Consider the following 12,490-nt stretch of genomic DNA (forward strand, 5'->3'; position numbering starts at 1 on the left):
AAAGCGAATACTTATTTGACTGCTCAAGGAATATGGAGTTGAGTAAATTCAAATATATTGTCCGTACATACTATATAAATTATATAAGTCAGTGTTTGTAGCAACTGCTACTGGTAACTGACATGAACTTCAAGACAATTCATAATAAAATTCCATTTACATTTGGAAAGAAGCCTGAAGGAAATATAAAATAAGAGAAAACTAAATAAGCAATTCTAAAATATAAAATAAGAGAGAACTAAATAATAATTCTAAAATATAATAAGAGAGAACAAAATAAGCAATTCTAAAATATAAAATAAGAGAATTAAATAAGAAATTTTAAAATATAAAATAAGAGAACTAAATAAGCAATTCTAAAATAAAAAATGACAGAGAATTAAATAAGAATTCTAAAATATAAAATAAGAGGAAACTAAATAAGCAATTCTAAAATATAAAATAAGAGGAAATTAAATAAGCAATTCTAAAATATAAAATAAGAGAGAACTAAATAAACTGTTCTAAATGTTTTTTAATGTACTGTTTTTTTTAGAAAGATAAAGAAGTCTGTTTCTTATACATAAGAAAATTATAACGTTCATCTCTTTAATTTTTCGTGCATACCTTTCTGCTCACAAACTTCTAAATACATTAGATCCACATTCCTTGTTACCATAGAAAGTAAATTAGTTTTTTTTTTTTTTTTTTTTTTTTTCAAATAGTAGCGTATTGTTGCAGTTGAAACAAGAGAAATGTTACCTTTACTTTAAATTTCGAGATAATATATATATGAGCAACATTTCTTAGCAACAGTGAATCAATAAATAAAACTACATACTATATTGATAGAAATTCATTTATAAAAAAATATTAAATTTACTAGTCAACACATCTTTTATCTAGTAGCATTAGTTGAGCGAAATTGTTGCATTACTCTGCTGATTAAAAGTTGTGTATTAGAGGTTTTGTATTAAAATGTTTAATGGTCAAATTGTGTATGCAAACTTAAGACTGTCTGATTCAGGTGCGGATCCAGGAGGGAGCGATCGTTCCCCCCCAGAAGAGGATTTTTTTTTATTTAATATATAATTAAAACCCATCCCAGAGTTCGGAGTTCTTAAAAGTAGCTCTAAGTAGCATTATTACACTCCCCCAGAATTCCGTCCTGGATCCGCCCATGGTCTGACTTGCGTTTTTTTGTCTGTGAATATTTCAAAGCAATAGATTGACGTTGGTCTGAAATGTGTTAAGGAAAACAAGAAAAGGTTTATCATTTATGTTCATCGTCTTCAATAGCAGTCGGAACTTTTGGAATATAAAATCTATTACTTTATGTGTTATAATGTTTATAACTTTCGTCATATAGAGCAAGCATATCATTAATATAATTGAACAGCAAAGTAGACTGTAGGATGTACAGGGGTTGGACAGAAAAATCTAAAACGTTTGCAAAAGTGTGAAAATCATACCTAGTATGGTGTGGGGCCTCCTTTTGCGTCCAAAACAGCTTGGATCTGACGTGGAATGGACGTATACAGCTCCTGAATCGTGGTGTGTGGAATTTTGTACCATTGTTCCTCCAAAACATGCTCCAGTTCCTTAAGGGATGCTGGTGGAGGGTAATGAGACCGAACACGCCTTTCTAACTCAGACCACAATGGCTCAGTGATGTTCAGATCTGGTGATTGTGGGGACCCAGGGAGGTGTGATAGCTCCTGGTCATGCTTCTCAAACCATGATTTCACCGTTTTTGCAGCGTAGCAGGGTGCCAAATCATCTTGGTAGATGCCATCACCATTAGGAAACAATATTTGGGCCATGGGTAGAACCTGGTCCCCCAAAATGGCCTCATACGCCTTAGCATTCATCATTCCATGCAGGGCCATGATGGGACCTGCAGAAAACCACGATATCACTGCCCATGCTGTAACAGAACAACCCCCATTCTTTACAGTTGGGAGCAGACAGTTTGTATCATAGGCCTGCGACGGTGTTCTCCATACGTAAACACGACCGGTTGTTGGAAACAAGGTGAAGGTCGATTCATCGGACCACATTACGTGTTTCCATTGCTCATGAGTCCATGCCTTGTGTCCTCATGAGTCCACTGGATACGCCTCTTCGCATTTACTGCTGTGACCAGGGGTTGGGCGATAGCGGCCCTGCCATGAATTTTCATTTTATGAAGTTCCCGTCGCACTGTTTTCGATAAAACCGAGTTCCGTAGGCCGGAATTGAGTTCAGACGTAATTTTCATTGCAGTGTTCTTCCTTTTAGCTGCTACAGTAAGTTTTAATGCCCTCCGGTCCCTATCTGACAGGATTGTCTTTCTACCACTGTTGTGCTTTGCAGACGTCGCACAGTGGACGAAATGCATAATCTAGCTGTGCAAAAGTCCAAAATCAAGTTGCTTGGAATTGCACCCATTGTACCCGCAATGATTCACAATGAAATCACAGATGACAAAAACAACAGTAGAAAAACGTAATGTTCTGCAGGGAAATGGGTTTGGACGTATAAAAGACGGGTTGTGATACAGCAGCAAGTATTACTAATGGTGGTCAAATTTAGAGGGTCAAAGTTAACCCATCTTGCTGAACGTTTGTTCGACTATTAGAAATCGAGAATTGCTGCATTTGCTGCTGCAGGGATGTACTATGATTGAAATACAAATTGACTGAAAAATTAAATGCGTTTACCACAAGTAGCACGCATACAACATCGTCAGTTGCTGTTTGTACAAAATGGTATGTGATATTGCATTTTAAGGGAAAACGATAAAGATATCCACCTCGAAATTTGTTTATGTGCAATAAATGAATGTTCTCCTGTGCAATAATAGTAACATTAGCTGCAGAAAACTGCAACCTGATAACGTGTTTAATCATTTCAGATACGATATCTATATTCCGCAGAGAGCGGTTTGATATTTGACGTGAGGAAAGAACCCTAACTGCCAAACATGCTGCAGTTGCAACGTATGTCTAGAGCAGACTGGGACTGCAGAAGACAAACAGAGATGAAAATTAGTACATTCAGCAGCAAGTAAACAATTTTTATAGCAAAGTTTATCAAAAATGACAGAAATCAAATCGTGCACTGAAGGCATTTTTATCATGAGATGGGAAGTGGCTGGATAACAATATCCAAAATGTTAATAAAAGAGGCAAAAAGCTTGGTGCGTAAAGTCTGTGAAACAAGCAGCAAGCTGCATCTCTTCTCTCAGACAAACATAAACTACCTTGGGCGACAAATGCTAATTCTTCTGTTGAGTGTGTTTTCACTATCGAGGAAATCTTTCTCTTCTTTGCTGGTACGGACAGTTGTTCAAATTCCTTCGTGGCCTTCCGAGTGTGCTTCAGGATGTTGCCTCTGATTTTGGATCATCTCGCTAGTGTTGAGGCACCATGCTGACATTATTATTCAGACACACTATCTCGTGATAAAAATTCCTTCAGTGCACGATTTGATTTCTGTCATTTTTGATAAACTTTGCTATAAAAAATGTTTACTTGCTGCTGAATGTACTAATTTTCATCTCTGTTTGTCTTCTGCAGTCCCAGTCTGCTCTAGACATACGTTGCAACTGCAGCATGTTTGGCAGTTAGGGTTCTTTCCTCACGCCAAATATCAAACCGCTCTTTGCGGAATATAGATATCGTATCTGAAATGATTAAACACGTTATCAGGTTGCAGTTTTCTGCAGCTAATGTTACTATTATTGCACAGGAGAACATTCATTTATTGCACATAAACAAATTTCGAGGTGGATATCTTTATCGTTTTCCCTTAAAATGCAATATCACATACCATTTTGTACAAACAGCAACTGACGATGTTGTATGCGTGCTACTTGTGGTAAACGCATTTAATTTTTCAATCAATTTGTATTTCAATCATAGTACATCCCTGCAGCAGCAAATGCAGCAATTCTCGATTTCTAATAGTCGAACAAACGTTCAGCACGATGGGTTAACTTTGACCCTCTAAATTTGACCACCATTAGTAATACTTGCTGCTGTATCACAACCCGTCTTTTATACGTCCAAACCCATTTCCCTGCAGAACATTACGTTTTTCTACTGTTGTTTTTGTCATCTGTGATTTCGTTGTGAATCATTGCGGGTACAATGGGTGCAATTCCAAGCAACTTGATTTTGGATTTTTGCACAGCTAGATTGTGCATTACGTCCACTGTGCGTCGTTTGCCCATGAATATGCCCTTGTGGCATTGGACATAGTGCCTTTCGATACCCCCACAATGTTCGCCACTGTTGCCACTGAAGCTCCAACCAGACGGGCACCAACAATCATGCCTCTTTGGAAGTCTGTCAGGTCGCTCATTTTACCGCACCACTTTCACACAACGACACTCATAAGTGAACTGGTTACTGCTGTCGGAAGAGGAAGGTCCACATGACACATTGAAAACAACAAACGATCGGCAACCACAACACGTGTTGTACAGTGGAGGGCCAAGCTTAAGTGTCCTGTATGAAGTGTTTTTAGATTTTTTTGTCCATCTCCTGTATACCAGAAGATCAGTTACATAAGATTCTGGAATTTTACTGTGTTAGCTGAAGTGAAAGAAAGTAATTGTAAGGAAACTCATAAATACAAATACTTCTATTTTGCTGTAACATACACCGAAGAACACAGTGTGATTTTATCTAGAATTCTATACATAATCCTGTTTCCTCCCCTCCCCCCCCTACTAAATTCAAAACCTAGTTCTCTTTTCACCTGGTGGAGGTCCCTCGAAAAGCTAGATATACAAATTTGTATATGAATTTACTACTCATCCTCCTCCAAAAACTTACAAGTTTCTAATCAGATATCAACAAACTTTTGCAGACTTTGCTACCGTTAGCAAACGACTTGGCGAATTGTGGGCGACGGTTCCAAACAATGAAAAATATGTGAGTATACTACAAAATTCATTTGTTAAATATTTGGTCTATTTCATGTTTTGTTCATGAACTCTAAATAGCGTTTAATTTCTAATCAATTTTATATAAGTATATTCTCCTAGTAAGAAAAGAAAATTAAGAGGGCGTTTTCTTTTTCTAAGGAATATATTTAGCTTTCTTTTGAAATTGAGTAATCATATATAGAACTGACAATTACTAATTTACACCTCGTTTATTGTAAGGAAATACCGGTTTTTCGTAGGTTTGTAATTGATTGAAGTGTAGTGTAGTGCGTTCGACGCTCTCCACCGGGAATCGAACCCAAGACCTTGCGCTCCAAAATTCTTGTGCTAGCGACTGGGCCGGCAAAGAGGCTAGATTTAACAAATTGTATTTAAAAGGAGCAATATGCTAGTGTCACTTACTATAGTTTTTATAATTTGTGTATTTTGTCAGTATTGGATCAAGCTATTGGATCATTTGTATGAATAAAAGAAGTTGAACGTTTGTTTTGGTAAGTGTTAATGCGAAAGTGTATTCGTTGTTACTTACCAAAATAAAGATATTAATTGTGAACAAATAAAAAATCTGAACTAACTTGCTAAAAGAAAAACAGTTTTGCATTAGTCTAGAGTTCCTTTTAAACAAAGTTTCAATGTGCATAAATCTCAAAAAATTGATACGGATCTTAATGATGTAAATTAGTTAAATTATACACGTAATTTAATGATATATTAAGTTAGGAATTACTTTGTTACTAGATGTGTTTTAATAAAATACTTAGTTGAATAACGATTTTTTTCGTAAATAGTATTTTCTTGCAATTGGTAGATGTAGATTTCTATATAATGTAATACTGAGAAGCTATTTAAAAAAATGTATTAGCTGTGCGCACTTTTGAGCTTGTGACATATATGTATTAATAATTTATAGATACGCAATATTTTTTTTAAAAAGAAAAAAAAAATGGACAAATGTTAATAGGTACTTTTGTGTTGTTTCATAGAACTGGAAACGTCGAGCTAAACGTCTCGCCACAAAAGGCAATCCAGATGGTTTAATAAATACAGGAAGATGGAAAGCCCCACCGGCAAGAAATAAATTTTTAAACAAACTTGGTCGACAAGGAGATAAAACTAGTAGAAACGTTGCACAGCAGCCTGTTAATACTGTTCTTTCGCAAGTAGCTCCCGTTGCGGTGCCCCAAATCCCTCCTGAGGCCAAGTGAGTATAACAGAACTATTTGTACAGTGTCTGCCAAAGACTCAAGCCATTCCAACTTTGTATGAAGATTACAGGCGTAAAGAGATGAACATACCACTTCTGCCTGAAATGAAAGCGCAAGGGAGTTCGGAATCTGAAATAGAATATCACAGAGCCAATATAAGCACGAAGGTTTTAGAGATGCCGTGGTGCTAAACGAACTAGACGATCACAATGGAGCTGAGAGTGGCAGTTTAAACTTTAGTTTACTCCGATATATAATTATTGGACGTTCATCTTTCTTTCCTTGTACTCTTCATATATTATTGACATTTTGTAAAACATGTTTCTGACTTCAGAATTTCGATAATAGGTATCTTGAGAAGTAAATACTATTTTGCTGCAATATCTTACAAGCCTCAATGTTTACTTACTGATGCAAGCTTTTCTCTGGATTACTTCTTGAATCTCTAATTAATTTATGCTTTTCCTCGTGTGTTCGGGAAAAAAAGATGACTTCAGCACGTAAAAGATAAAATTAAGTAGATAAGTAAGCCTATTCTCTTCTGCGAATTCTCAAAAGATACTCAGATATCTTTATTATGAACATGTTATGACTGCACATTCCTGTTTTGAAACAATAGTGCTTTCGTATCCATTAACATTGAAGTAAAAGAACGTTTTGTGAAAATTACTAACACGAATGCTGTGAAGGTTTGTTGTAGTAATAGTAGTTATAAGATTATATATATATAATAAACAACCAAAAGTGAAAGTAAAGGTCCACCGCTCCGTTTGTTTGAAAGGCCATCTGTTATTTACACCTTCTTCATCTGTAAACCTGCCCACCTGCATCGATTCTGGACACATGTACTTTCCTCTTCCCCCTCTCTTGTTACATGCAGCCCTGTGACAGCTAAACATTAATAAAAATACATAATTAAAAAGCAATACCAATATCAAAATTTATACAAATAAATCTTGGTCTTGCTCATTTCTTTTTATTCGTTCGAACATCGTACTTGACGTTATAATTATATGGGTGCATGAGAAGATGATTCAAATTAACAAAAAATTGGCTGCTTACCAAAGAATTCTCCCTTGAAAAGCTTAAAACACTCTTTAGACGTTTCGGAACTCTCAGCTGGTTCCTTCTTCAGTAGCAAGGTGAAAGGGATTAAAACGGATAGGAGATAAAAGATGTAAGATAATGAATACATACCACTAAATAAATAAATGTAACATAAAGAGTAGATCCTGAGATGAACGAGCAGAGCGAAGTGCAAAAGGAGTGGACTGAATTAAAAAAGCGCGGTGTCTATGTTACGTCACTATTGCCAGATTCAGAGATAGGTATCCAAGTTCTATGTTGCCAGTATCAAGGGTCAATACAGGTTTGTATTTATGAATAAAGAATGATTCTATAATAATAATAATAATATAATTAATTTTATTATTATTATTATTATTATTTTAACATGTTACCTTAATCTGTTTTATATTATGTGGCCAATATTTGGGAGAATTTCTTTCGCAGAGCATTATTAATTTGTGATCGTCAAAAAGATGTTAATACAGTTTTTATACAAGATAGGACAAGAAAAAGGTTATAAGTTGTATATTTTACAAAAGTAGTTTAATCAAACACGTAGATCGTTGCAAGACCCCAGAAAAGTCACTTCCAAAGAAGCAGAAACTTGGATAAAAATTCCTTATTTTCCCCAAAAATTCAACGTATTCTTGCAAAGCATAATATATCTGCTTCAAGTATATCCCCACAAAGTCTACAGAAACATCTAAGCGGATTTAAAAGATATTTTGTTGATCCACTAAATAAGTCAGGCATTTACCGCATTCCATGCGAATGTGACTCCTCATATATAGGCCAAACGAAACGCAATATTAACACTCGAATTAAAAAACATGTTAGACAATCAAAAGTGTCACAGGAAGAGGGCATGTCGGGTTTGGCGCATAATGCAAAGCAGGTAAAGGTAATAGGTTCAGCAAAACTAAATAAAAGTAAAATAAAAAATAAAACAATGAGAGATTAAAGAATCACAAACCCGCATTGAACCTTGTTACTGGCAACATTGATAGAACTTAGGTACCTACCTTTGATGCCTACTTTAAATCTGGCAAGTGGAATAGTCACCGCGCTTTCTTTAATTCAGTCCACTCCTTTTGCACTTCGCTCTGCTCGTTCATCTCAGGATCTACTCTTTACGTTACATTTATTTATTCAGTGGTATGTATTAGTGTATTGTGTGTTTGTATTAGTGGTATGTATTGTTTTACACTTTTTATCTCCTATCCGTTTTAATTCCTTTCACCTTGCCATTGAGGAGGGAACCAGCTGTGAGTTCCGAAACATCTAAAGAGTGTCTAAACGGTGTTAGAGTGTTATCAAGGGAAGATTCATTGATAAGAGTTCATGTTGCACCAATCCATTTGTTTGGTTCGTTACTCCGTTCATTCTTTATCTATTCTGCATTCTTCCATTTTCTTATTGTCCTATTCTCCCTTTCCAGTCTTTGGACTCTTTTCTCAGTCTATGTAATGTACAGTCCTTTAACATTCTTGTAAATTGCATTGTTCTCTCTTTTCGACCTCACGTCGTCTCTATATTGTTTCAATCTTTTCCACACTGCACTGTATACACAACCCCTTCCTCTTTTTCACATATGACCCTCTTTCTTCTATTCCTTGTCGTCGTCTTAACCACGTCCAGAATTATTCTTCCTGTTATTCAGTAACACACAAAGAGTGAAAAAGTGAATGACTGGACTGGGACACGAACCTGGGATCTCCGCCATACCGTGCCGATGCGTTAATCACTACATCACCTAGTCTGCTTCCCAGAACAGCCACACTCTTTCTCACTCCTGATGTCGGTGCTTACCTCTCAGACCACAAGATCCCGGGTTTGAGTCCTGGTCCAGTCATTCACTTTTTCACTCTTTATGCGTTATTGAATTTGCTCCGACAGACGATTTGGTGTGTAAAAATAATAAATCGGTTGTTTCCGCCTTTCATTAATATATAAGTTTTTCAATACTTTCGTCTTTACTCCATTGCTCCCTGTCCTGTGCCATTTCTTCTCCGTTCTTTTCTGAGCTCATTCGTGGCTAAGTGGGTAGCATACGGGTCTATGGCGTGAAAGACCAGGGTTTGATACTCAGCGGGAGCTCATGTAGTTCGAATCTCACGTTAAGCTGTAGGTTTACGTCATATAGCCTTAGTGGGACGCTAAACTCAAAATCAAATCCTATCTTCATTTCTTTTTTCATCTTTGTCCTTAATCTCTGCTTGTTATAACCATTTCTTTCTAGTAGACTATGAATCTTCTCTTTGTCTTCCTACCTTCTCGACTCTTCACTATTTATTTCCTTTATTGTCCTTCCTTTCTTATGAAGTTTCCTTTTGTTTCATATCTACGCAACTTCTTTTATGACAGTAGCTCCCTGTTGCACATTCTTTCCTATACCGTCTCGTTATAAATTGTTTATATTTCTTCTCTGTATCCAGGAAGTTTTCCGATCTTGGAGGGCTCAGTGGATCAATGATAGCGATCTTACCTGTGGTGCAAGGTCCCTGGTTCGATTTCCGGCTAAGTTAGACCATGGTGGACAACATCGTGTCCGTGGGTTTTCTGGAGATACTTCCGTTTCCTCCCACAATCTTATTCCACCGATTCTTCCATCATCATTCACTTACTTTAATCATCCGTCTCGCTTAGCCTAAAGGGCATTTCTCCCCGTCTTCGATCTTCCTTGTGAACTTCTTCACCTGTTTCCTTGTTCCCTTCCATACTCTTGACACAAAACTTCATTAATAAATGATTTATCTGTGATTTTTAACCATCCGCAGTACGTGTTGAACTGTTCCACAAATATGAGTTCCTAACTTTCCCCTTGATTTGTAAACTGTTAGTTTAATAGGTGTTATTGTATTCTCTTTGCTGTGAGAGCATAATTATAAATTTTGTTTCGATAGAAACATCTGTTTCTTCCTTTAACATGTTCACTGCCGCCATTTAAAATATGGGGTCATCTCGTCTACCAGAAAGCTATTTCTAGCAAAATATATGGCATACAATAGATGGTACATAGAATGAGTAGCAGTTGACACCCATTGGCATCAGGTGGCACCGAACACGTTAAACAATTCAAATCAGACTTATTTCCTTAGATTATACTAAGGATGCAAATTTATAAAGACAAACTTACAGAAATCCTATTTTTTAACAATGATTTCAATTGTTGTAATTAGCCTTTGTGAAAAAAAATAAATAAATAAAAAATGGATATAAGACTGAACATGAAGAATATTGGGTGATATCAATAAAACGGAGAAGTTACTCATTATTCCCAATTTTGAAGTAGTTACTCGCATTGGTATCAATAAAAAAAGAACTGAACACTACACGTCTCGGCTGACCTCGAAGAAGCCCCGCCCTTTTGAAGTAACCACACCTCTATTCTCGAGCCGAGTAACTACTCTGCGTTTCATATCAATAAAAATCAAAGACTCCTCTGTGATGCTAGTAACTTCTCCAAATTTGTGGAGCAAGCTAAATAGGTGACTCCGTGCGAAATATGTCAGAGTATATGATTGTTTTGCTACGTAGAAAAAAATGTAAACTGCATAGAAATGTTGCAAATGGAGATTACAAATATATATATATATTATAGATTCATGAAAGAAAATGTAGAGTGGTTAGCACAACATTTTTTAGGAGAATCAACCGAAATTTGGGATGGTGTACTACGTAATGACGAAAAAATGCGGATTTTCTTGCGTTACGTGAGTCCAGGTCGGAATGTCAGGGGATTCTGGTGTGGCTCAAAGCAGGGTTGGCAAAAACCATGGTTTTTATTTAAAAAAACCAAATAAACTGGTTTTTTTTTTTTTTTTTTTTTTTTGTTTAAACCAGGTTTTTATGGTTTAAATAATTTGCTCTATATATTCATATCATATATGGACAGAAATAAGTTTGTTTCGCCCTGATGTTATTATGCGACAACAGAGTTATGCTGGAAGGGGTCACATAACCTTAAAGCGGAATAAAAACCGCTTCTCGAGTTACATCCGAGAGAAATTGTCCTCCATTTGAACTCGGAACCAGGACTAATTGGCCACAAATGCGATACGTCTGCCGACTCACTCACGAAGGAATCCTGATAAAAAAAATGTTGTACTGATCTCTGTCAAGAGTCATTTCAGAAGGACAAAAAGATAAACAGTTGCACAAGTGAAACCATTACACAGAATTACATATGAACAATTTCAAAGTACTACAGAGTACAGAAGAACTAATTTTGTTCAAGTTAGTTAATAACGACTTTTATTGGTCCAAATTAAAGAAATACACCGACTTAATCTGCATATCAATAAGAAAAGTGAATAAAGATACGAATTATTTCAGTCCACTTTGGCTCAGACTCATTTATACATAAATAGATACCAAAGATACTTACTTCACTAAATGCCTCTCGTGAGGTCTGTATGACCCCCCCCCACACACACACACACAAAAAGTACGGCATTTTCGATGTATTTTATCAATAGTAAACATTGAAACGAAACAATATTTAGAATTTTTCTTCGATTGCAATTACATAACAATAATAACTACAAAAAATCACAAAATAAACATTTATAAACTTATAAAAAAAAAAGTTGCTTTTGTAGTATAATCTTTTTGAGTAATGAATGGGGAATTTAGGTCTGAATATAATACGAATAATATACGGTAATGAAACGTGATAACCCACAAATGTGTGTTCATCAAGATTTTACGAACACTTACACTTTTACGAACATTTTTGTTTTTTGGTTTAAACCAGTTTTTTTTTTTTTTTTTTTTTTTTTTTTTTTTTTTTTTTTTTTTAACCAGCTGGTTTAAACCTTAGTTTAAACCAGCCAACCCTGGCTCAAAGTACTGTGTCTATGACTACTACAAGTGTAATGGATGCGATTATTGCGAAATCTGAAAATTGATTGTTTCCGGAAGTGTGCGTAATATGCAAACAGCAAAGGCAGAGTGGCAAGAATAATATACATTTCCGGGTGCTATCGGAGCACTTGACTATACACACGTGGCAATGAAGAAACCTAGTATTTTGGAGACAAATACGCTAATAGGAAGAGCTCCTTCGTGGCTAAGCGGTTAGCGTACGTACCTTTGGCATGAGAAACCCGCGTTCGATTCCCGGCGGGAGCTCCTGTGGTTCGGATACCACGTTAATCAGTGGGTCCCGTCTCATATAGCCTCGCTACTGAAAAGGACGTTAAACTCAAAATCAACTCAACTCAACGTTGATAGGAAGGGTTGCATATTTTTATGCCAAGGCGAAAGGGGACACGTATGGTGTGGAAAACGCAATCAGATG

The 12,490-nt window shown here is 36.1% G+C and overlaps 1 protein-coding gene across 3 annotated transcripts in view; it reads left to right on the forward strand.

The window, feature by feature from the left end:
• The window catches only part of LOC145673172 (uncharacterized), a 76,909-nt gene that overhangs the window by 59,591 nt on the left and 4,828 nt on the right, over window positions 1-12,490 (forward strand). For all 3 annotated transcript variants that reach the window (XM_081742617.1, XM_081742616.1, XM_081742618.1), the window contains exons 7-8: window positions 4,837-4,901; window positions 5,899-6,116. In XM_081742617.1, the coding sequence (XP_081598743.1) occupies window positions 4,837-4,901; window positions 5,899-6,116 (283 nt within the window). The remainder of the gene's footprint in view (window positions 1-4,836; window positions 4,902-5,898; window positions 6,117-12,490) is intronic.

This window comes from Thermobia domestica, chromosome 16 (genome assembly GCF_964235325.1).
Source record: "Thermobia domestica chromosome 16, izTheDome1.hap1.1, whole genome shotgun sequence".
NCBI classification, from domain to species: domain Eukaryota; kingdom Metazoa; phylum Arthropoda; class Insecta; order Zygentoma; family Lepismatidae; genus Thermobia; species Thermobia domestica.